Raw genomic sequence first — 25670 nt, forward strand, 5'->3', positions numbered from 1 at the left:
GAGTTCAAGTGATGGAGTAGAGAAGCAGAGGGCTGGCATGGGTGAAGGCGGGGCGGGGGGCGCGAGTGGCCTAAGGGCCAATGCCAAAAATATACTCAGGGCTGCCCCTACTTGTAGGCTCAGCTGCTGTCCCGGGAGTGTGGGCAGCACCTGGTGGAGGCAGAGGACCTGTTGCAGAAGCATGGACTGCTGGAGGGGGACATCTCGGCCCAGAGTGAGCGGGTGGAGGCGCTCAATGCTGCTGCCCTGCGTTTCTCCCAGCTTCAGGGTGAGTCTGAGGTTGGGGATTGAGGTGGAGACTTTCAGGGCTGGTGCTAATAGAAGCAGAATGTCTCCTGAGAGACAGAATGAAGGAGTGAGCTCCCCATCTTTGGAGGCATCCAAGCACCAACTAGGATCACACTCCATCAGGGATATCACATGGGAAATTAGTGCCTCGAGTGAGAGGTTGGACCACATGACTTCTTCCTGCTTTGAGATTCTGCAGTAATAGTTCACGTTTCTTGAGCACTTGTTATGTGCTAAGCCTTTCACAGCCGATCTCAGTGAATACCATAAAAAGACTGGGTAAGGTAATTATTGTCAAGGCCTGTTTAGCATCAAGTGATAGAAACTCAATTTAATTCACTTAAGGAGGAAAGGGGAATGTACTGGCTGATGTAACTAAATGTGCAGGAAAGGATGAGTGTTGCTTCAGGTATGGCTGGATCCAGGGATAGTTCAGTGATGCTTTTAAGACTCCATCTGTTTCTGACTCCAGTCTTTATGTTTGTGTCACTATTGGGCTGTCCCTCCCCTGGTGGTGTAAATCTGGAATCATCCAGCAGCTTCACAGACCCAGCAAGAGACAGGCCCCTTTCTCTCAATATTATGGCAAAAGGTCCAAGGAAAGTTTTCATTAGCCCACTGTGGGTCCCGTTCCCATCACTCAGTCAAGCATTATGGCCCCAGGCTATCCAGTGATCTAATTGGCCACATCTATGTGACATGCCCTCCCAGAGCCAAGAGTGGGGTCAGCTCCCTCCAAAGACATGAACTGAGAAGGAGAGGGGTGGGGCGCCGTTAGCAGAAGCAGGGACTGGATGCTGATAGGCGAAACCCAGACTGGCTCTAAAAACGTTCTCATTTTACTGATGTCAACGCCCTCCAGCCAAAGACCACCAGGAACCCTGCTGTAGTCAAACCAAGCTGGGTTTTTTGGTTCTTTGCACACACCAGGGGAACCATGGGGCATCTTAGTAAGAGGATGTTAAGACGGGCTTGTTATAGGATGTGGGCTTGTGTTAGGTGATCTGGGATGACTTAACATAGTGTGTTTTGCTGCAGATTGGATGCTGTCAGGAAGTGGGGGTAATCAGATGATTGCGCATCTTAATCATTTTTATCCGGGTAGTGGGAGGAACAGGATTGGCAGGAGCGGTTCACCTTGGCCAGGTGAGGGGGCGGGCAGGGGGGTGGCCGTTTTTGTGGTTTGCACAGTGACTTTGTTTTGGGTGCTCTCAGATGTGATTGTGGAACGGTCTTTTCTTCGTCCTGCTCCATCCCTATTGCAAAGTGGTCTTGTCTGACGTTGTGTCCTGTGCAACTGTGTATGAATGCTGACAGCATCAGGGCTGCTTTTTTCTTTCTCACTGATGAGGAAACTGAGGCCCAGAGCCGCAGAGCTGATCAGAGAGAGGGCATGGAGGCTGGTCTGTCTCACTCCTTTATCTGGAGCCATGGCCCTTGGGAATCCCAGAGCATTGTTAGGAAAGGAAGACACTGCCCAGCTTGCAGGATGGTCAGGGGTTTCTCACCCTCATGGACTGGGTCATGTCCTAAGAGCAGATGTTGAGATCTCCTTCCAAGCCCCAGTGCGGACATCCCCATCCTAACTCAGCCCATCACCAACCTCATGACCCCACGAGACACTGTCGGGACCCTCTCCTTCACCTTCACTCTTCATCCTCATTCTTACGGATGTTTGTCAAGGAAGCTCCCTCGGTCTTTTCCTTGTGAGGTCTCGGTGCCTGGTGACAATGCACCAGCAGCACCGTGGAAACAGCAGAGAGGCTAGTGTGGGGTGTGTGTTGTCATGGTGACGGGAGGCAGCGCTGTCTGATAAGTGGTCCAGAGTGTGGCGTCCTGCTTGACCAGTTCTTAGCTGATCCTGGGCAAGTAGCTTCCCTCCCTGGGTGTGAGTTTCTTCACCTGCAAGATGGAGCTAAGGAGGATGCTGGCCTCATAGAATGGTTGTGAGAATTAAATGACAGTGTGTCAGAGTAAGGGCCAGATACATGGATACTGCTGATGTTTATTATTCAGTTGGATGCCTCCGTATTTGGGTCAATTTCAGTGAATGTCCACAAATGCAGAAATCCCACAGGCCATCTAGGGCAGTGTCTCTCATACTGGTTTTTTTTGGTTTTTTTTTTGTGGTACGCGGGGCTCTTACTGACGTGGCCTCTCCCATTGCAGAGCACAGGCTCCGGACACACAGGCTCAGCGGCCATGGCTCGCGGGCCCAGCCGCTCCGCGGCATGTGGGATCCTCCCGGACCGGGGCACGAACCCGTGTCCCCTGCATCGGCAGGCAGACTCTCAACCACTGCACCACCAGGGAAGCCCCTCTCATACTTTTTTGACCCAGTAAGAAATACATTTACCGCATGACCCAGAGTTCACAGGCACACGTGCAGACACACACACACACAGACACACAGAGACACCAAGCCTTTATAAAACAATGCTTCTCCCCTTACCTCCGATATTTTCTATTCATTCTATTCCATTTCATTAAAGAAATGCTGGCCTCAACCCATTAAGTTAATCTCACAGTTCTCAGTCACAAACCAGAGGTCCAGGAAGAAGGTGAAATATTTGAAGACAAAAAAGGAGTTTAGGTCATCACTGGGTTAATAGATAAGGTAACAGAGGATGAGAGAGGGAACCCAGAAGCATAGCTTAAGAGTAGAGAAGTTTCATCGGGTCCATTTCTGAAGGGAAAACACTGTATATTTACACTAAAATATACACATTCTAGGATTCTCTGAATCTCTGTTTCCATTCATCATTCAATCAATAAGTCACCGTTTTCACTAGGTGACTGCTCTGGGCTCCACCCTGTGCTGGGCAGTGGTGGGGACATGGTGTGCTGGAGACAGTCCCTGGCCCTGTCCTTACGGGGCTCCCAATCCAGTAGGGGAGACAGACTGTCAGTGACGGCCCAGAGGGTTCAGAGCTAGGTGAAGGAGTCACAGGCAGAGTGGTCCGGGCTGGGATGGGAAGCAGAGAAGCCTGGGAGAGCCAGAGAAGGCGCCTGCTCCAGATTTGGGGTGTCAGGGAAAGCTGCCTGGAGGAGGGGAGGTGTAACCTGGCATCTGATGAAGTCGGGCCAAGGACTAGGCAGGTAGCCTTGTACCACCCTCTCTTGGACGCCCCCTGGCCCGTGCCCAACCCGGGATCTGCCCCTTTTCCTGGTCCAGGTTACCAGCCCTGCGATCCGCAGGTCATCTGCAACCGCGTGAACCACGTACACGGCTGTCTGGCGGAGCTGCAGGAGCAGGCGGCTGGGCGGCGCGCGGAACTGGAGGCCTCGCGCAGCCTGTGGGCGCTGCTGCAGGAGCTGGAGGAGGCCGAGAGCTGGGCCCGCGACAAGGAGCGCCTCCTAGAGGCGGCTGGCGGCGGCGGCGCGGCGGGAGCGGCGGACGGCGCCCACGACCTGTACAGCACCGCGCGCCTCCTGGCTCAGCACAAGATCCTGCAGGGCGAGGTGGGCGGGCGGCGGGTGCTGCTGCAGCAGGCCCTGCGGCGCGGCGAGGAGCTGGCCGCGGCCGGTGGCACCGTGGGCCCGGGCGCCGAGACGGTGCACCTGGCGGGCCTGGCGGAGCGCGCGGCGAGCGCGCGGCGGCGCTGGCAGCGGCTGGAAGAGGCGGCGGCGCGGCGCGAGCGGCGGCTGCTGGAGGCGCGGGCGCTGCACCAGTTCGGTGCTGACCTCGACGGGCTCCTGGACTGGCTCCGCGACGCCTACCGCCTAGCAGCCGCGGGCGACTTCGGCCACGACGAAGCATCCAGCCGCCGCCTGGCCCGCCAGCACCGCGCGCTCACCGGCGAGGTGGAGGCGCATCGCGGGCCCGTGGGCGGCCTGCGGCGTCAGCTGGCGACACTGGGGGGCGCCAGCGGCGCCGGGCCACTGGTGGTGGCACTGCAGGTGCGCGTGGTGGAGGCCGAGCAGCTGTTCTCCGAGGTGACCGAGGTGGCTGCTCTGCGGCGCCAGTGGCTGCGGGATGCCCTCGCTGTCTACCGCATGTTCGGCGAGGTGCACGCGTGCGAGCTGTGGATCGGTGAGAAGGAACAGTGGCTGCTCGCCATGCGTGTGCCCGATTCACTCGACGACGTCGAGGTGGTGCAGCACCGGTGAGCGCGCACTGGTGGGATTCCCCGGTCCCCTTCCTCACGCACACAGTCTCGCCTTCCTTGATTCAACAGTTCCCGTGTCCACTCACCAGGAACCGGTGGTTCCAGTAAAATGGGAATGATTTTAGTCCCAACCTCACAGGCTACTGGAGAACAATAAATGACTTAGTATGTGCAAACTACTTAGCAAATGCCTGGGTCCAGGGAGCGTTCCATGAGCGGCTGCTATTATTACTATGAGGCTTACAGTCACCTGGCACGAAATTAACCTGAGCTCCTCCAGGGGTGTCCCAGCCTGACCCCTCTCCCTGTGACTCCTACTGCCCTTGCATAGATGTTACCTCCCTAGCTATAAAATTGTTCTGACCCTTGTCACTTTCTCTTCCCTCACCCCACTTCACATTTCTTCACAGCAGTTACCACCATGTGACACATTAGATACTGATTTGTCTGTTGGCAGATTTAGAAACGGGTTGTTAAAATAGTGGATGAACCCTCTGCACCTCTCTCTCTGAGCATGTTCACCCATCCACTCATTCAGTGGGTACTTATTGAGCTCCTGCCCTGTTCCAGGTCTTGGGCTGAGCATTCCTGGAAACCCAGGCCTGGTCCCTGCTGTTACTGTGCCCCCAGTTACCCAAGCCACAGCCTTGGGCATTGTTTTAAACAAGGGAGGACCATGGCCAGCTTAAAACAGATTTCCCTGGCTGCCATGTGGAGGGTAGGTTGGAGGGGGTGAGAGTGGTGGCTGGGAGCCCAGAGAGGCAGCTGGGGTGAGGATTCAGGTAGGAGAGGACAGGACTGGACCAGGGCTGGAGCCCAAGTAGACAGGCCATGGGGGCAGACAGGCTTGGGGGGAGTGTTTGTCAAAAACAGAGCCCAGGGAATGGGGTCGGGGGCTGTCCCTGAGATGGAGACCCAGAAGAAGAACAAATTGGGGGAGATGTTGAAGCTAGTTTGAGTACAGTGAGGACCCTGGAGGAGATGCACAGCAGGCTTTAATGTTGGAGACAGGTTCAAAAGGAATGAGGTTGAAGCTGGAGATAGATGTGTGAGTGATGGGTTCAGGGGCAAGGACTGTGGGAGTGGGTGAGATGGGCCAGGCAGGATGTGAGGGAAAGCTCAGAGGGCCCAGGACAGAGCCCTGAGGAATCTAACATTTAAGTGGCAGGTAGAAGAAGAGAAGCCAGCAAAGGAGCCTAAGGAGGTGAGGTTGGAGAGTTAAGAGAAGAACCAGGGGAAGGCATCTTCCCAAAACCCAGTGAACAGGGCCCCAGGGTCCAGGCCTCTCTGAGCACGTCCATCCTTCTTCCACAGATTTGAGAGTCTGGACCAGGAGATGAGCAGTCTGATGGGCCGTGTCCTGGATGTGAACCGCACAGTTCAGGAACTGGTGGAAGGAGGCCACCCCAGCTCAGAGGAGGTGCGCTCCTGCCAGGACCACCTCAACAGCAGGTAGGTGAGGCCTGGGGCTGGAAGTTCTAGGTATCCCACACCAGTTCTTCCCATCATTCTTTTCCTCATTCACCAACTGTAGAAATCAAGAACGTGCACTTTCAAATCCCTGAGATGATAAGGGCCATCTAGTAAATTAGCAAAATCTTGAAAAAAATTAAAATACCCAGTGTTAGTGGTGATGTAGTAAAATGAGGACACAATACATTTTAATGGGATATTAACTTACTTGTTCAGAAATGATTTATTGAGTATCCACTATCTGCTAGGAAATTTTCCAAGTACTTTTGTTTTATCTCCCCATATCCCAATTTCCATAGTAAAGTTTCCAGAATTCAGAGCTCTTTAAGAATAGCAACAACTTAAATCTTTCCCGCTAGAACACTGCCAGTAGTTCTTGCAAGGTAGGGTTTATGGATAAAGACACAGACCCAGAGAGGTGAAATCCTTATTCAAGCTTACTCGGTCTAGTAAGTAGGAGTCAAACCCAGTTCTGCCTGAATCCAGAACTGGGGCTCTTGATCATATTTATATATTCAGTCTTCCAGCAATTCTGTGGGGTGTAAATTACCCATGTGAGAGAGGAGGAAATGGGGGCTCAGAGAGGTGAAGGTGGCCTGAGGTCACATGGCAAGTTATGGGGATCAAGCCTGGATTTGTCTGACTCCAAAGACTGTGCCCTTCACTGCTGTGCTGGAAGATCCCAATATCCAGTGATTTCCTAGTCTCTGTAGACTCAACAATCCCAGGGCACCAGGGCCTAAAAAGACAATGACAGCAATAGTGATTTACGGCGTTTAGTGAGAGGATGTGCTAAGTGGTTCAGCCACATGAACTCATTAAAAACACCCAATGAAGTGGACATAATTATCCCCATTCTCCAAATAAGGAAACGGGATCAGAGATGGAAATGATTTGCCCAAGTTCACATGGCAAATCTGGCCAGAGCAGAACTTGAACTTGAGTCCTTCTGATTTCAGAGTCCTAATTTCTGCCCTTATGGTGTGTCCATGCTAGAGGTGACAGAGAGTTCACAAATAGACTAATACATGAACAAGATATTTAGAGAGTTTGAAGGATTTATGCAGGAAATAGGTGACCTGGTAGGGCATAACTGGAGCTTGGGGGTGATTTTAGATCTTGTGGTCAGCCATAACATTTTGAGCTGGGCCCTCAAAGGGGATGAGAAGGCAGCCAAGGAAGGTCCCCCCATCAGGTGGGTCCTCCAGGTGAGGGACCCGGGGGGCTCGGGTGGACCTGCGGGAAGCCCTTTTTCTTCAGCTTCCCTGAGAAGGGAGGGCAGCCTGCTTTGGGGCCACCTCCCTGGGGGCTGGCTGAGAAAAGGATTTCAGGATGGTGAGGGCAGAGCTTAAAAAAAAGGGGTGGGGGGAACGAGAAGGATCCATCCACAGGAAGAGTACATATGGGGGAGGGGAGGGAGGGTACAGAGCATTCCAGGCAGGGAGCACAGCCAAGGCAAAGGCCCTGATATGGTCTTCGGGACCATATCAAGTCCCCATATCAAGAGTGGGGACTATTACCCCCACTCAATAATAGTAGCTAACAGGTACTGTTTTAAGCACTTCACAAACCATAACTCCTTGGACTCTCACAACACCCCTATGAGGTAGGTACTGTGCTATGTCCATTTTACTGGTGGGGAAACTGAGGCACAGAGAAGGTTACTAACCGAAGGGTACATAGCTCAGATTTGACTTTGAGCCTGACACAGCCAGGCAGTCTGGCTCGGATTCTGTGCTTATAAACTGGACCATACACTGCCTATGAAAGGAAACTGAGGCCCAGAGAAATATCATCTCTTGCCTGAAGGCACAGGGCAATGCGTAATTTTCCCCATTTATTTATTTTGGAATAAAACAGGTTTGCCTTAGCACCTGGCTTATAGTACATGCTCAGTAACTATTCATTGCATCCAACGTATTATCTGATGTCATAAGCCAGCAGTTCCCACACTCTTTGGTTTCAGAACACTTTGCACTCTTAAAAACTATTAAGGACCCCAAAGAGCTTGTTTTAGTGGGTTATAGCTATCAATATTTACTACATTAGAAATTAATACTGAGTAATTTAAAAATATTACGTCGTTAAAAATAACAATAATAAACTTAGTCTGTTAACATAGCTAACATGTTTTAATGAAAAAAAAACCTTTCAAAACAAAAAAAAATGTAGCGAGAAGGATGGCATTGTTTTGCGTTTTTGCACATCTGTTCAATGTCTGGCTTAAGAGAAGGCAGCTGAGTTCTCAGGTCTGCTTCTGCACTCAGTCTCTGTCCTGCAGCCTCTGGAAAACTCCACTGTACACTCGGGACAGAATGAAAGTGAAAAGGCAAATAGCATCTTAGAATTTTGATGAAGATAGTTTTGCCCTTGCTTAGATTACGTTTTGAGAACCGCTGTTCTAAGCAAATGTACCTGGCAGAGTCCATTTTACACAGACAGAAACCGGGGCTCGGTGAGATAAGATGACATTCTAAGGTCACACAGTGGCTGGGTTCTACCTAGGGTCGATGGGCCCTCCACACCCAAGAGGGGTCTCCGTCCTCCTTAAGCCGCCCTGCTTCCCCTGGGCAGGTGGAACCGCATCGTGGAGCTGGCGGAACAACGCAAAGAGGAGGTGAACGCGGTGCTGCTGGTGGAGAACCACCTGCTGGAGGTGGCGGAGGTGCGCGCCCAGGTGCGCGAGAAGCGGAGGGCTGTGGAGAGCGCGCCCCGCGCGGGCGGCGCCTTGCAGTGGCGCCTCAGCGGCCTGGAGGCTGCTCTGCAAGCGCTAGAGCCGCGCCAGGCGGCCCTCCAGGAGGAGGCGGCCCTGCTGGCTGTGCGCTTCCCGGCTCAGGCTGCGCGGCTGCATCAGGGTGCCGAGGAACTGGGCGCCGAGTGGGGCGCGTTGGCTAGCGCAGCTCAGGCCTGTGGCGAGGCGGTGGCGGCGGCCGGGCGCCTACAGCGCTTCCTGCATGATCTGGACGCTTTTCTGGACTGGCTGGTGCGCGCCCAGGAGACGGCGGGCGGCGGCGAGGGGCCCCTGCCCGGCAGCCTGGAAGAGGCGGACGCGCTGCTGGCGCGCCACGCCGCCCTCAAGGAAGAAGTGGACCAGCGCGAGGAGGACTACGCGCGCATCGTGGCGGCCAGCGAGGCACTGCTGGCGGGCGACGGCACCGAGCTGGGTCCGGGCCTGGCACTCGACGAGTGGCTGCCGCACCTCGAACTTGGTTGGCACAAGCTGCTTGGCTTGTGGGAGGCGCGCAGGGAGGCGCTGGTCCAGGCGCACGTCTACCAGCTCTTTCTGCGCGACCTACGCCAGGCGCGGGCGGTGCTGCGCAACCAGGTGCCCGCTTCCGGGTTGACGAGGGCGGGGGTCTGAGGCCGCGGGGGATTTCGGGGACAAGGAAATGTATGGAGGAGTGTGTTTGCGGGGACCACTGGCTTCGTGGCTTATCTGCTGTCAGCGGCGGTGTGTGTGTGTGTGTGTGGCAGGTATCTGGTACGGATGGCTGGGTTTGTGAAGCATCCGGTGTGAACATGTGTGGGCGGGTGTGTAACAGAATTTGAGGATTCTGATGTGTGGGGTGGCGTCTTATTTTAGGTGATTAACAGTTTGTGGACTATTCTGAGTAAGTAATGCATTTGGGTGTTCATTGGAGTGGCTTCTTGGGTTCGTGGATTGTCTGGAAGGAAATAAAAGAGTATGAGGTTGATTGGTGATGGTCAATGGGGTTTAAAGAAGACCTTGGGGTGGATAACAGAGGATGAAGATTATGGTAGAGGGAATTCAGGCTGAGAGATTATTGGGGTCAGTAAATGGTGGTGGATTAAGTGGTTCTGGGGGCCTAAATTAGCAGATTATCTTCTTATTGCGAATGGCAATTTGCAGAGTCTCTGGAGAGGGTAACTGCCTTTATGGCTTGAGGAATCAAGTGCTGTGGTTATCTGGGAACAGCTGATCCATTTGGGGGAACTTTCTGGGATGGGAACCAAATGTGAGGATTTGGACAGGATGGAACACCCAGTTTTCAGATTGTCCAAGAGTAGGTACCAGCCTTTAGCGATCATTTTATTTATTTATTTGGCTGCATCGGGTCTTAGTTGCGGCCCGTGGGATGTGGGACTTTTCGCTGTGGCGTGGGCTTCTCTCTAGTTGTGGCGCGCGGGTTCCAGAGCGCGTGGGCTCTGTAGTTCGTGGCACACGGTCTCTCTAGTTGAGGCGTGCGAGCTCAGCAGTTGTGGCACGCGGGCTTAGTTGCCCCATGGCATGTGGGATCCCAGTTCCTTGAGCAGGGATCGAACCTGTGTCCCCTGCATTGTAAGGTGGATTCTTTACCACTGGGCCACCAGGGAAGTCCCTAGGGGTCATTTTAGAAAGCATGACTACCTGTGCTGGTCATCTAGAGAAAGCTGACCCAGTTAGAGCATTACCTGGAGAAACAGACAGGGGGCCCCTGGAATCATGAGGTTACTAAACATTGGAGCTGAGGTGGCCTTGAGAGACCCTTTCTGATCCACCCATTTTACCAGTTAGAAAACTAACCCCAGAGAGGGAAAGAACTTCCTTGAAGTCACACAGGACCCAGGTCAGTCTTCATCAATTAACCAAATATTTACTGAGTGCCTCCTCTGTGCCAGGCACTGTTCTGCGGCGGAGGCCAGAGGAAACAAAACACAAAATCCCACCCTCGTGTGGCTGGCATTCTAGTGTGTGTGTATATATGTGGGGGAGGAGATGATAAACAAGTAATAGCATATATAATATCGTGTCAGGTATATGCTATGAAAAATAATAAAGCAGGATAAAGGGATATGGCTGGGGGAGGAGGATGCTATTTTAAACAGATGGTCAGAGACCTGAAGAAAGTGAAAGAGCCAGCCGTGGGGGCTATCTGGAGGGACCAGCATGGGAAAAGGATCTGAAGTGGGACCATGCCTGGCGTGTTCAATGCTAGAACAGTGAGCAGGGGAGAGGAAAGTGGTGGCAAGGCAGGCTGGCAGCCTCTCCCTGGTCCTGGAATGAAGCAGGGCTAAAGGGAGCATTACCCCTCCCCCATTCCAGGAGATGGCACTGTCGGGTCTGGACCTGCCGGGCACCGTGGAGTCGGTGGAGGAGGCACTGAAACGGCACCGGGATTTTCTCACCACGATGGAGCTGAACCAGCAGAAGATGCAGGTGGCCGTGCAGGCTGCTGAGAGCCTGCTGAGACAGGGCAACGCCTACGGGGAGCAGGCCCAGGAGGCCGTGACTCGGCTGCTGGAGAAGTAGGTCCCTCAGACCCCAGGGGCACAGGGGGTGGGATCTCGGCACAGGGGAGGGGCAAGGAGGCCAGGATTCCCTTTCTTTCCATCACATTTCTGCTCTTCTGTCTCTCTCTCTTTTTTTTTTTTTTCCTTGGCCGTGCCGTGCGGCTTGCGGGATCTTAGTTCCCCGACCAGAGATCGAACCCATGCCCCCTGCAATGGAAGCATGGCGTCCGAACCACTGGACCTCCAGGGAATTCCCTCTCTGTGTCTTTGATTTCTATTTAATTCCATATTGCTTTAGATTCGATTTAAATTGATGATCTGTGAAAAGGTAACTTGTGGTCGATAACCCAAAAGCTGCAAAAATGAAAAGTTTCTCTCCCAAGCCTGCCCTCAGCCTGGGATAGCCGGACTGGTTGTTAAAATGTTAACATCTACTGTGTGCCAGGCACTGTTCTAAGCCCTGAACAAAACAGCAACCCCACCCCGCCGCAAAAAAACACAAAACAAACCCCAGCCCACAAGCAGAGTCCTTTAGAGGATTCCCTTCAGCCCCACTTCTTTCTGTCCATCATTGTTGCTGTTTCTGCCCGTCCTGGTGACCCCAGCTTTCTCCTCTCTGGCATGAGCGAGGCAGGAAGAGAGCCCAATGCTGCTGCATCTTCTGTCTCCTGATGGAAATCATACCCGGTCCCTCCACCACCGTCCACAGCCCCGAGGCCCCAGCCCCTTGGCTTTTCAGTCTCCGGCGACTTTTTTCCCTAAATTCATTTGGGACAAGGTTGGAGTTTCCTAAAGGAAAACTTTTATGGAGATTCTCATCCTGAGGATGGAAATTCATGATCTAGCATCCTCCGCTCCAGGCCTGGCCCCTTCCTTCTTTTACCCAGCATTTCTTGAGTGTCTGCTGTCTGCCGGGCTCTGCAGAATGGGGAGGAGGAGCCTGGAGAGCTGTTCTTCTGAGTCACGCCTTCATTCCTTTGCAGTCATTAATGGCTCCTTTCATTCTATTGTTTATTCATTTATTCTTTTAAAAAATTTATTTGGCTGTGGTCGTAGTTGCAGCACGTGGGAGCTTCGTTGCCGTGTGTGGGATCTTTAGCTGCGGCATGCGGGGTCTAGTTCCCTGACCAGGGATCGAACCCGAGCCCCCCTGCATTGGGAGCACAGAGTCTTAGCCACTGGACCACCAGGGAAGTCCCTATTCATTTATTCTTCAGCCAATTAAACAAGTACTGAGTCCACGCTGTGTTCCAGGCCCTGTGTGGGGCAATGCTGGGCGCGCATCCTGGGTGACCAGGACAGAACACGATTCCTGCCCTCATAGAGCTCACATGCTGTCTGACAAGGATGGCCCAGGATGGTCAGGGCCAGGATGGGAGAGATGCAGGGGGCCGTGGGAGCCCTGGGGTCAAACAGGGCCAGGTCCTAGTCCCAGCTCTGCCTCTCAACCTGTAGATTCAGAGCAAGTCACTTCCCTCTCCACGAGCCTCACCTCGCCTGGAACCTGGCCCAGCCCTGCGTGCAGGGCACTCTTGCATCTTGGCACATGAGGCTCAGAGAGGGCAACAGACTTGCCAGAGGTCACAGCTCTTTTCTCACCCTCCCGGAAACAAGGGATTTTCCTCATCCCTAGGACTGATGCTTGACAAGTTGGCTGCTGAAGGCCTGGAGGGATTGAGTCTGGTTCAATTTCAGAGGCATTTCCTATTTCCTGGTTCCTGAGCTGAGTCTTGGCAGGACGGAGTACATATTTTGCTTGTCTCTGGCCCTTCCATCCAGCTCTGCCCTTGGTTCTCTCCGTAACTCTCTCCCACACACTCCATCTCTTTGCCTCCATCTCCCTGTACAACTATGTATCTCTGTTTCCTTGTCTGTCTCTCCTTGTTTTTTCTACCTATACCTTCATCTCTCTTTTTTTCTGCCTCTCTGTCTCTCTTGCTTTCTTTCATTCATAAAATATGTATTGAGTACCTACTGTGTGCCAGCTCCTTTTCCTAGGCATTGGGGATACAGGTGTGAGCAAAACAGACAAAAAATTCCTGCCCTCATGGAATGACGTCCTGGGGGGAGAGACAGACAAGAGAAATACGTAACATATGCAGTGTGTTAGATAGTGTTAAGTGCAAAGGAGAAAGTTAAAGAAGGAAAGAAAGCCAGAAAGTGTTGGGGAGTGATCAGCAGGGGTCTTGCTGAGAACGTGACATTTGAGTACACTTTGGGGGGAAGACCGTTCCAGGCAGAGGAAACAGCCAGTGCCAAGGCCCTGAGCTGGGAGTTGCTTGTTCAAGGCACAGCAAAGAGGGACCCCCTCAGCCGTCTCCACCAGGCCTCTTGGGCACTTTGCCCTGCACTGTGGGCAGGAGGCCAGACTGCCTGGGGCTGTGGTGCTTGCTGGCTCCGGGGTGGTCGGGCCTGGGTCCAGCCCAGCCAGTTCACTTAGGCCAAGGGTCCGCCCCTCCTTGCCTCCGTGTGGCTCCGGCTGCATCCATCCATGCCCTGCTCTCATCCCTCTCTCCAACTCTGTTGCAGCCTTCTGTCTGTCTGGCTGTGTCTTTTACTGGGGGCATCCGGCCACTTCTCTTCCTGTCCCTTTTTGGGCTGTCCCTCCCCTGACCCTCTCTGTCACTTTCCTTCCCTCTGCTTTCTGTCTACTGCTCTCTTCTCTGTCTCTTTCTCTGTCTCTGGCACTACCCTTGCTTCATTTCTTCCCTCGTGTTTTCCTATTTTCTCTATCTCTGGGTCTCTTTCTTTGTCTGTCTTTCATCCAAGTCTCTGTCAATCATTCCCTCTTGAAGTCTTTGTTTCTCTTTATCTCTGGTCTTGTGCCTGTATGTGTTCCTGTTTATCTCTCTAAGCCTTTGCATACCCCCCCACCCCCCGTCAATCTATCTCTCCCTCCTAATCTCTCTTTCTCCCTAGGTGTCTCTCATTCTCTAAGTTTTTATCTCTCTCGGTATCTCTTACTCTGTAGGTCTGTTATCTCTCTCTATGGGATTGTGTCTCTCTAAGGGTATTTCTTTCTTTTCAGGTATCTGTCTGTCTCTGTCCCTCTCTCTCCCATTCTCTCTCTCCCCCCACCCCGCCTTCCTCTCCCTCCCTCCTCTCTCTTCCTCCCCCAGCTCTGTCCCTGGCTTTGCCCCCACTGATGTTTCTTTGCCTTTACTCCCATCCCTACCTTGCTCTCTCCTCTTCCTCACTTGTACATATGCCCCAGGTTCCTAGCCCTGACAAGCCTGACGCCCTCACAGCCCTACTGCCAGCGCCCCCAGACACAGGCTTCCCCCAATTCCTATCTCTCCACCCCCAGGAGCCAAGAAAACCAACTACGGGCCCACCAATGGATGCAGAAGCTACACGACCAACTTGGGCTGCAGCACTTCCTCCGAGACTGCCACGAGGTAGGAACTCCAGCTGTGCTGGGGCACAGGGACTTCCTTCCTAGACAGGGAAGTGCTCCAGCACCGAGGCGCAGTGGGGGAGGGGGCGCCCCGTCTAAGTGGGTCGCGGAGCGAAGTTCACTTCGCGCCGCCAGGAGGCGTGCGGATCCTGGCCTCAGTGCGCATGCTCCTCAAGGCTCCTCCACCCACGCGCTGGGGAAGGAGGGAGGGGCCTTGGGTGCCCCTGGCAACGGCGCGCGTCCGCGCCCACAGGTCCCGCGGGGACGCGCGCTGATCTCACCTTTCCCCGCCGGAGGTTCGTGAGCAGCTCTCTGATGGGGAGAGAGGGACGGGAGACAGGAGAGGGGTGGGGGGAGCCGTGGGTGGACCAGAAGCCCAGAGCGCAGCTTCGGTCAGAGACAGTCCCCGACCAAGCCTTCGCCCCTTTAACAGTGTCCAGGAATCAAGCTCTGCCCCTTTAGAGATGAACTACACAACCATTAGGACCAACCCAAATCAGAGGTGGTCCAGGTCCCCTTCTCCATTAGAGACAGCCCAGGAGATATGCTGCCTTTCTCTCCTTACCCTGCATTCCATAGAAACTATTCTGCACCCTGACCACATAAGAGATGGCCCCATGAGAGATGGCCCAGTAAACATTTTCCTAAACCCAAACAGAGATGGTCCTGGTCTCATCTATCTACCTGACTCAGGATAATTCGTACCCCCTCCGCGATGATACAGTACTTAAGTTTCCCCCAACCAAAGATGGTTCAGGAACCAGGTCCGAATCTCCCCAATTAAAGATGATTTGATTCCCCCCATGGTGAACCCCCATGTTCTCCCCACACATGAAATGGATAAGGGCTTCCATATACCCCCTCCCAACTCAAGTCCATTAGAGATGGGTCTGGGACTCGAGCCCACTAGAGATGAGTTCAAGAACCCCCTGTCCCCCTTCTTCCCACTGGAGATTATTCTGGACTGAAGTCTTATAAGAGATATTTCCGGCTCACTCCCATATTTTTTACCCCTGTATAGCTGAGGTAGCCAGGAATCTGAGCCCTTTCCCACCCCACCTCACCCCCTCACATAGCTGACGTAGCCCAGGCCCCAGCCTACCCCCTCTCCCCCCCGCCGTTTGATTTGTCCCAGGAGCCCCTTCCCCCTCTCGTTAGACTGTTCTGGACCAAGCAGCAATCATCTGAGATGGCGCAGGAACACCCCCCTTCCCATGCTTTAGGGAGGGTGATGATTTCTCCTCTACGCGCATCTGGGGCCCGGCAGAGAGGCGGGCACGTAGGCAGGTAGGGGGCGCGCGCGGGCGGGCGCGCTGCCGCTGCGCGGTGGCGGGGGAGGGGGCGCGCGTCCGCCGGAGACTCAGCCGTCACCGCCGCTGCCGCCGCCGTCGCGGTAGAGGGGCGAGAGGCCCGCCCGCCCGCTGCAGGGACCGCCCGCCAACGCCTCCGCCACTTCAGGTCTCGGGGGCGCCCAGGGGAGGGGGCTGACGCGCACCCCCGCCGAGGCGGGCGGGGGAGGGGGCTTGGGCGCGTGCTCGCCCGCCCGCCGCGGGAGGGAGGGGCGCCGGCGGCGCGGGGGCGGGTCGGTAAGGCGCAGGGACCCCAGTCCTGGGGAGGGGCCCAGATGCCGGGAGCTGTCCGCGGTGCTGCTGCGGGCCAGACTGAGGGGCCAGGTCCCAAGGGAGAGTAGCGGAAAGGGAGGACTTCTAAGGCTACTCCTGGGGTAGTGTGGATTTGCCCTGGGGGCTAAGGGGGTCCCAACCTCTCTAGGGGCCTCTCCTCTGGGTAATGGGGCCTCTGAGATTTGCCCTGGGGTTGGGGGACCCTCAGCCTTTGGAGAGATTCTTCCCTGGTTCTTGCAGAATCTGCGTTAGCCTTAGATGATGGGGGCGAATCACTTTTGCGTGGGTCTGCCGTGGGCGATGAGGGTCTTGGACTTGCTCTGGGTTTGGAGGGCTCTGACACTTGGGAGCTTTTTTCCTGGGTTGTTGGGGACTCTGGCTTTGCCCTCAGTGATGGGGGTCAATCACTTTGGGGGGGCTTTACCTTGATGACAGAGTACCTCTCCTTCAGGGGCTTTGCCTTCCCTATGCGCTGTGGCTGCCATTGGCAAACTCTTCCCTGCTTGTCGGGAATCTGATAGCATTGGAGGATTCAGCATTTGACTTGGCTCGTGTGTGTGTCTGTGTATGTATGAGGGAGTATGACGCTGTCCTGGACCCCTGGGGAGCACATGCTCAGGGGACATGGAGTGGGGTTTGGCCGACTGGGAATTTGTCCTTGGCTATGACTGTAAGCCAGAGTCCGTGATTTTCTGTTGTTTTTTTCCCCAAGAGGGAGGAGGAGGATCTTGTGACTGAGGGGGGAGGAGAAAGGGGAGGAGCAAACTGCCCAGGTGCCAGGTTTGGTCATGAGTGGGGAGGTTCCTGCTTGAGGGACGAGTCTCATTGGGAGGGAGGGGGGGCTCAGAAAGCAGCCCTGTGACGGGTCTGCTGAGGGTGGCGAGAGGGGCCCACTCCTGTTGCTTGCATTTGGGATGACCGGTTTTGTTGGTGAGTGGGGGCGCTAGAAATAGCTTTAGTTTGGGAGGGGGGGTTGGCTGCGGAGGTTCTATCTGGTCCATGCTGGAGAGTCTGATGCTAGATTTGTAGCATCTCATTTGGGGTAGACTCATGTGGGGAGCCAGAAGGTAGCCCTGATGCTTGCATTTGGGGGGTTGGCTTTGGTTGGGGGCCACAATGCATCATGGTTTTGGTGAACTGTGGTCTTGGGCTGGATCCTCAGGGCTGGATTTGGGGAGTTCTGTGGGCTCATTCAGGAGGCTGGATCTGGGTTGCAGGGGATGGGTCTACCCCACATTGGAGGGATGGTTTGGAGGGAACTAGACTTGGCACTAGTTGGGAGGGTTTTTAGGGGTTCATCTGGCCATATTGGGGGTCTGGGACTAGATATGGGGCTTCACCTGATACCTTTGGGAATGGGTTGGAGATCTTGAATTGGTCCTTATTGGGGGTGGCTGAGACTGAATTGAAGGGTCTCAGTATTGCTGGGGGTGAGGGGTGCAAGACTGAATCGGAAGTGAGTTGAATTAGGTTGGAGGGCTTGTTTTGGAGGGCTGATTTGGCTATGGGTGGGAAGACTGGCCTAGGAACCCTACCTTGGGGCTTAGGGCTTATGAGGAGTTGAGAAGGGCTGCCCTGAGGACAGAGGGCTAAGAGACGTTGCATTCTGGGGACCCTTTCATCCATCCCCTACTCCCCAGGAAAGGGCTTAAGCTGCACACCCCTGCCATAAAGGCCTCACTTGCACAGCTTTTTCCATCCCACCCTTCTCTCCTTCCCCAGTCCTAGAAGCCTAGGCCCTGAACCTGGGACATTGTGGAGGGGATGGGGGGGCGGGGCTATGGCAGGTTGTGGGGAATTGGCTGAGCCCCTCCCCCATCCTGCACAGCTGGATGGCTGGATCCATGAGAAGATGCTGATGGCGCGAGACAGCACGCGGGAAGACGGCCACAAGCTGCATAAGAGATGGCTCCGGCATCAGGCGTTCATGGCAGAGCTGGCTCAGAATAAGGAGTGGCTGGAGAAGATTGAGAGGGTGAGTATGCAGAAGGACCCACTGCCCATGCCAGGTGCCAGGGGCCTCCAGGGAACCCATGTCTCACCTCCTTCACCCTCCGCTGCCAGCCCGCTCTTCTCATACCCCTGAACTGGTTCAGATAACTTCCACATCTGCTCCTAGTTTTGTGGCCTTGAGTAATTCACGTAACCTCTCTGAGCCTCAGTTTGCCTGTCTGTGAAATGGCCAACATCTCTTCTGAATGGTTGTTAAATATTTCACCCCTTCTTATAATCTCCCCTACCAGGCTTCCCTCCACACCATTTGGAGCATTTAAAATAGAAAGTCAGGTAGTCAGGTTGGGGCAGCCCTGGGAAGCTGGGGTTAAAGTGAACATTGGGTTCCTACAACCGTGGGTTCTCATTCTGTCTATGCTGTTACCAGCTCTGGGGCCTTGGGGGAATTGTGTTAACTTCTTTGAGCCCCAGTTTTATTGAAGTATAGTTGATTTACAACATGGTGTTAGTTTCTGGTGTACAGCAAAGTGATTCAGTCATATATATGTGTATACATATACACGTACATATACATATTATTTTTCATATGGTTTATTACAAGATTTTGAATATAGTTCGCTGTGCTATACAATTGGACCTTGTTGTTTATGCTCTGCTTTAAAATTAGGAAATAAGAAATGTAGGCTCTTGAGTACATAAAGTGCTTAACACAAGGCCAGGCACCTAGGAGCTGTAATTGCTATGGTATTGTTCTTTTTAATACGTCATACGATATATGTGGCTCTAGGCCAGCATATATTGGAGCTTGACTTCAGCTTGGAGGGACCCAGGCAGATTTTTGCTCTAAGCATCAACCCCCAAAACTGCCCCTAGACCTGCTGCCCTGGATCCCCCCACTCTTTTCACTCAAAACAGAGGGACCCAGGTGGGTCTTAAACCCTTAAATGGCCACCGGTGCCCCATAATGGTGGCACGTGGCAAAGCCACTCTCCTTGACTTGGAGTTTAATGGAGGTTTGTTCTCTCTGTCTCTTTCTTCCACCTCTGTCTCTCGCTCCCCTTCTCTGTCTTATGGTCCTCTTCCGATGTTTCTAACTTTGTGCACATCTCTGTATCCACCACTCTATGGCTATCTGTCTCTCGCTGTCTCCTTTTCATGCCTCTGTGTTGTCTGTCTCCCTCCCCACACCTCTGTCTATCTGTCTGTCTCTCCTCATCTCTCTTCCCATGCTTGGTGCTTTCTCTCCAATCACCCATCATGTCTCTGTCTCTCTGTGTGTCTCCAACTCCTTGATTCTGTCTCTCTCTCCACGTCTCTCCCTATGTTCTGCTGCCCCCATATTTCTCTGTCCCTCCCCACCATCCACTCCCTCCCCCTCATTTCCTGCCTCCCATCGTCTGGGGCAGGAGGGCCAGCAACTGATGCAGGAGAAACCAGAGCTGGCAGCCTCGGTGCGGAAGAAGCTGGGTGAGATCCGGCAGTGCTGGGCGGAGCTGGAGAGCACCACCCAGGCCAAGGCGAGGCAGCTCTTTGAGGCCAGCAAGGCTGACCAGCTGGTGCAGAGCTTCGCTGAGCTGGACAAGAAGCTGCTTCACATGGAAAGCCAGCTGCAAGATGTGGACCCTGGTGGGGACCTGGCCACTGTCAACAGCCAGCTCAAGAAGCTGCAGGTACGGCCTGGCTGACACAGACGGGGGCTTTCTAAACACAGTGGGGCCAGAGTCAGGGTCAGATCCCACTTGAGGTATTTCAGACAGAGGGGATTTAAGATAGGGATTTATTTCAAATGTGTTAGAAGAGCTGGAAACAGAAAGGGAATACTGAGGCAGTCCAGCTAGTAGCCACTATTGGAAGCACCCACCACCCCTAGGGAAGGGGGTACAAAGGGGGAGGAAAGATTTAGAGCCAAAAAGCAGTAGGTAGATCACAAGCACACTGAGCGTTTTCCAGGACCCTGACACCTGTTTCCTGGATGGAGAAACCAAGGCCCAGAGGTAGGGGGCTGGCTTTGCACAGAATAATAACAGCATTCATGGGACTTCCCTGGCGGTCCGATGGTTAAGACTCCGCGCTCCCAGTGCAGGGGGCACAGGTTTGATCCCTGGTGGAGGAACTAAGATGCCCATGCCACTCGGGCAGCCAAAATAAATAAATGAATAAAATAACGGCATTCATGGAGTGCTTCCCCCACCAGCCTCTGTGCCGAGCTCTCACTGACCCCTCCCAGCAACGCTAAGAGATTGGTACTGTTATTATCCCCCATTTGACCAACGGGGAAACTGAGGCATGGAAGGTAGAGAGCCTGGCCCAAGGACGCACAGCTAGCCAGTGTCTCCATTACAAAACAGCGGCTCTTAGAGAACAGACACAGTGTCTGCTTTATCTCTGCTCCTAGCCTGGCAGCCTGTGGTGCTTGGTATCTTACTGTTTGATGCGCTGACTGGAGGTGCGAATGTAGGAGCTGCGTCTCACCTCCCAAGGTGTGACAACTCCTGCCTTTACATCCCAGGAACAATGTCTGAGGCTCTGGGAGGTGAACTAATGGCCCAGGGTAGCCAGTGGCAGAGCTTGGATTCAAATCCAAGTCCCTCAACTCTTCACCACTCCCGCATAGTTATGCTTCTAAAGTGTCTGGCAAAAAAAAAAAAAAAAAGTCGACTGATAATAAAAGCACATGACACTAATTAGTATTTATTCAGTTATCTATGCAGCAAATCTTTATTGAGCACCTATGTCAACACGCTAGGCGCTTTTCTGGAATACAGCAGTAAGCAAAACTGACAAAAACTCATGGCCCCCATGGGGCTCACATTCTGGCGAGGAAGACGGGCAAAGAAGCAAAGAGCAACAGATCTGAATAGGATGTCAGGGACGTCATTGCTTTCTGTACCCCAGCGGTTCTCAACTGCCTTGTCTCCAGGATCCCTTTACCTCTTACAAATCACTGAGATCCCAAAGAGCTTGTTTGCGTGTTTAATATTTACTATATTAAAAATGAAAACTGGACATATTTAAACGATTGATTTTGTTTAAAAACAACAACAATAAATCAATCACCTATGAACCCCAAAGCATTCTTTTATGAAGAATAACTATATTTTCCAAAACAACAACAAAAAAATGTAGGCAGAAGATTGGCATCGTTTTCAACGTTGCAGCTCCCTTTCATGCCCGGCTTAAAGGAGCACTGGAGGGAATTCCGTGACAGTCCAGTGGTTAGCACAGGTTTGATCCCTGGTCGGGGAACTAAGATCCTGCATGCCACCCGGTGTGGCCAAAAAAAAAAGAGCACTGGCTTCTCACCTCTGCTTCTGCATTCAGTGTCTCTTGCAATAGCACTGGTCATGCGGTCCCTGCAAAACCCTGCTGTGCACCTGGAAGAGAATGAGAGGGATAAAGGCAAATTAACAGCTTAGTATTTTTTTAAACAATGTTGTAACCTTGCAGACCCCTTGAAAAGATCTTGGGAATCCGCAGGAGTACCCGGACCACACTTTGAGAACCGCTGATCTGTGTTCTGTGCCAGCCACTGATAACCTGTCCCTCCTCCCCAGCAGCCCTACGAGGGAAGTGCTGTGGTTATCCTCACTGGACATGTGAGGAAACCACAGCACAGAAAGAGTCCTGGCTCTCCCAAAGTCACACAGCCACCAAGTGGCCATTCAGGACCACATTTAGTTCCCATCCACCCTCCTCCCTCGATACTCCCAGACCATGGTGGGGAACATGACCCTCTCACTGGCCTCTGAAAAATCCATCACTGCCTGAGGTCCATAGCTGCGCAGGCAGTGGTCACGCAGGGATGACTCGGCCCCACGTCTGCTCTGAGGGATCACCTGGAATATCGGCAGAAACAAGTGGTGGCCTGGATGGTCAGACAGAGGAGGGAGCAAGGAGTAGTAGCAGCTAGGGGCCAAGTGATGAAAGCCCTAAGGGGTGGCAGACAGACCTGGGTTCAAATCCCAGCCAGGGTGCAAGTGTAGTCCCTCTCTGAACCTCTGTCGTCCCATCTTAAGTAGGACTGCCTCAGCGCGGGCATCCCAGGGCCAGGTGAAGGTGTGCACTGGGATGTGGTGAGTTCCCAGCAAATGGGGATCTGTGACTGTCAGGATCCCAACAGGAACAGAAGGCATGCTCCACTGAGGACGATTTGAAGAGGGCCTATCGAGAGTCTTGACAAAGGTGTGAGCAGGGAATGGGGAAGCCTTGGGGCCGATAGGAGGGAGCTTTACTTCCGGGCAGGGGTGAGGGGGGTGGGGGAGGACAGGGGGTGCAGAGTCACCTGGAAGGAGCGGGGACCCTTGGGCAAGAATGGCCGCTGCTGCAGGGAGGAGCCGGGAAATGATAGGTCCCCTCCGCTACGTTCACAGGACTTACTTCATGGGTGCAGCCCCACAGGACCCCACACTCGGTTTTATGCTCTGCTCTCCTGTTTTGAAATTCTTTTGGCCGTGCCGCGGAGCATGCAGGATCTTAGTTCCCCGACCAGGGATAGAACCCGTGCCCCCTGCAGTGGAAGCGTGGTTTCTTAACCACTGGACTGCCAGGGAAATCCCTGTCCTGTTCTGAAATTCTGAACATTTGAATCAAGGGACCTGCATTTGCATTTTGCACTGGGCCCTGCAAATTATGTAGCCAATCCTGAGCCCAGCCAACCTGGAAGCCAGAAGACAGGGGAGCCAGTTGCTATGGTCCATACAGGTCAGCCCACCCGACTCCGCCCCCAGTGACCCCAGGGCACAGAGCAGGATGGAGAAGCTTAGACTGTGGGTCAGGAGGGGCAAATGGAGACCTCCAGCACAGCAGCAACTATTACTACGACTATTCATCGTCTTACGATGTTGACTAACTCTTCCTCAGTAGTTTATTTCAGTGAATAAAAGCACAGACTCAGGACTCAGCAGGTGTGGGTTTGAATCAGAGCTCTGCCACTTACTAGGTGTGCGATGTTGGGCACGTGGCTTTGCCTCAGGTCTGAGCCTCAGGCGCCTCCTCCGTGCAAAGGGAAGGACCCTAATGCTAAGCCATTTGGTGACAGCGGGACTCTGGGTGGCAGTACATGCCAAGGTCAAGGCCATGGATGCTGGAGCCTGGCTGCCTGGGGTCAAGCCCAGCTCTGTGACTTACCAACTGGCTAACTTGGAATTATTTTTCTTTTTGTGCGTCAGTTTCTTCTTCAGTCAAATGGACATAATAACAGTAGTGATTTCATACAAACATTGTAAAGTCTACATACTGCAGGATGTAGTTTCAGAATTGCTGACCCAGCAAATCTGACTAAGAGACAGTTCTCGCTTACAGGTTTTAAATTTTTAATTGTCTTCCACCAGAGGGCACATCGTCACTATACTGTGTTCAAAAGTTGGGTTATTTCTCTGCCTTCCGTAGATTCTGTTATTTATGTGAAATAGTTGTTTCATTTGTTTCTGATTATATTCCAGTTTGGCACGTCCCCCCATCCATGGAGCTTTTAAAAAATGTATTTGGCGGGGCGGGGGGAGGTGCTACATGAGACGTTAATATAGCGCCGAAAGTTACAACTGCCAGTTTACAGTTCACCTGTGACAGATTGCTCGCCTGAGTCCTGATGCCATTTAATGCTCTCGTCCCCAGCAGCAAATGAGAGCTCCTGTTTCTGCCCATGCTTGCCAACACTTGGTGTTGGCAGACTTTTTAGATTTTTTTTCCCAGTCTGGTGAATAGGCAGCATATCTCACTGCGGTCTTTGCGTTTGCATTTTGGGTGGAACTGGTGACCTTGAGCATCCTCGTCTCCCTTTTTGGCCATTTAGGTTTCAGAGGGAAGGTTTGGGGCCTCCTGCCCTACACAAGTGCAGAGCCGGCTCTTCCCTCCACATGGAGGGGGTTAGGCCCACCAAGCCCTGGGGACCAGGAGGTGAGGTCCCCATTGTTTAAGGGAGAGACTGAGGCCCAGGGCGGATGAGAGCCTGGGGGTGGGGGGTCACACAGCGATGGGTAGGCCCAGCACAGGACTCCTGGCCCCTTTCCCCAGCAGAGGGAGCCCGAGGTGGGGAGTGACTCAGTGGGCCAAGGCCCCATATGGAGTCCAGCTGGGCCTCAGGAGCTGCCACTGGGGAGGGGAGCGGCCTCCCAAGGCCCTGCTGTCCCCCTGGGGCCTGCCTGAGATCCCAGACCCTGTGCATATGCAGGAGGGAGGGGGTCGGTCCAGCCGGGCACATCTCCTGGCTGCTCTACCCCTCAGGGCACCAGGGCCAGGCTGGGCTGGGGGAGGTGCTGGCTCCGGGTCTGAGGGGGTGTGGCTGTGAGAGTGATCTCTTCCCCCTCTGCCTCACTCTGGGCCTGTCTCCCAGTCTCCCCCAGTTCCTCTGTGTCTCTCTTTCTCTTAGTTTTTTTCTCTCTCTTTCTCACCTGTCTGTCTGTCTCTCTGTCTCTTTATCTCTCTCTGTCTTACTCTCTCACTCTCTTCTCTCCGTCTCTTCATTTCAGTTCTCCATCTCTGCCCCTCTCCCTTGATCTCGCCTCATCCCTGTGTCCTCCTCGTGTCCTTCCCCTTGTCCCCCACCCCAGCTGCTGCAGCAGCCTTCCTGGAACCCCGCCTCCCAGGTCTAGGCCATGTGACCCAGAGTCCTCCTTCAGGGCCTCCTCCAACTGTCCTTGCCGGCTGAGGGGCCAGATGGTAGAGTCCCAAACCCCTGCTTTCCCAATCCCAGGGGTCTGACCAGCTGGCCTGGCTCAGCCATGGGCTCTTGCTTGGGGAGGGAAGCGGGGAGCTGGTCTCCTGCCATCTAAGGGGGACCAGTCAGGGGAAGATGCACGTGGAGTCTTTGCAGCTGCTGAGCTGAGTCCGTAAAGACTACCTCCCACCCTAAGCCAGGCTCTTTTCTCTGGCCGAGAAAACACTCTCTTTGCCCCTTTTCATTCTTTGCCCCACATTTCTTCATCTAGCGCATCATGGCCCAGAGTCAGGGGCTACACAGTCCAGGGTTTGAACTCTTTGCCCCACATTTCTTCATCGAGCTCATCATGGCCCAGAGTCAGGAGCTACATAGTCCAGGGTTTGAACCCTCGTTCTCCTACTGTGTGACTGAGGACAAGTGACCCCACCTTTCTGAGCCGCATCATCCCCAATTACAGAGAAGCAGAGTGACTGAGGGCCACTAGGGTTTCGTGGTCACTTGGTCCTGGGTTCAAATTCTGGTTCTGGCAGTTTTTACTCTGGACCAGGCATTGATCGTCTCTGAGCCTCAGTCTCCCCAGCTGGAATATGGGAAGACAGCAGGTGGATCCGAGAAGGAATCAGGTTGATGTGGGGGTCGGGGCTTGTGTGTCACCATGGGGCAGAGCGCCTGAAGCTCTTTTGGAAGTAGGCTCTTCTGTCTTTTGTTTGTTTGTTTTGTTTTTTACCTTTAATCTCCCTTTTTTTTTTTTTTTTTTGCGTGTGCTGCGCGGCTTGTGGGATGTTAGTTCCCCGACCGGGGATTGAACCCAGGGCCTCAGCAGTGACAGCACGGAGTTCTAACACTGGACCACCAGGGAATTCCCAAAATACACACTCTTAAAGAGTACAATTCAGTGATTTTTAGTGTATTTACAAAGTCAAGGGAGTCTCACCACT

General features: G+C 53.6%; 1 protein-coding gene across 5 annotated transcripts in view; it reads left to right on the forward strand.

The window, feature by feature from the left end:
• The window catches only part of LOC101332340 (spectrin beta chain, non-erythrocytic 4), a 51105-nt gene that overhangs the window by 2217 nt on the left and 23218 nt on the right, over window positions 1-25670 (forward strand). For 2 of the 5 annotated variants that reach the window (XM_073795876.1, XM_033844025.2), the window contains exons 3-10: window positions 118-268; window positions 3464-4394; window positions 5712-5849; window positions 8445-9195; window positions 10915-11117; window positions 14410-14500; window positions 17950-18096; window positions 19481-19744. In XM_073795876.1, the coding sequence (XP_073651977.1) occupies window positions 118-268; window positions 3464-4394; window positions 5712-5849; window positions 8445-9195; window positions 10915-11117; window positions 14410-14500; window positions 17950-18096; window positions 19481-19744 (2676 nt within the window). Of the gene's footprint in view, window positions 1-117; window positions 269-3463; window positions 4395-5711; window positions 5850-8444; window positions 9196-9275; window positions 10439-10914; window positions 11118-14409; window positions 14501-15810; window positions 15958-17949; window positions 18097-19480; window positions 19745-25670 lie in introns of those variants that run through there. The other 3 variants (XM_073795877.1, XM_073795878.1, XM_073795879.1) reach the window with 3 other exon arrangements.

The sequence above is a fragment of the Tursiops truncatus genome, chromosome 19 (assembly GCF_011762595.2).
Source record: "Tursiops truncatus isolate mTurTru1 chromosome 19, mTurTru1.mat.Y, whole genome shotgun sequence".
Lineage (NCBI taxonomy): Eukaryota > Metazoa > Chordata > Mammalia > Artiodactyla > Delphinidae > Tursiops > Tursiops truncatus.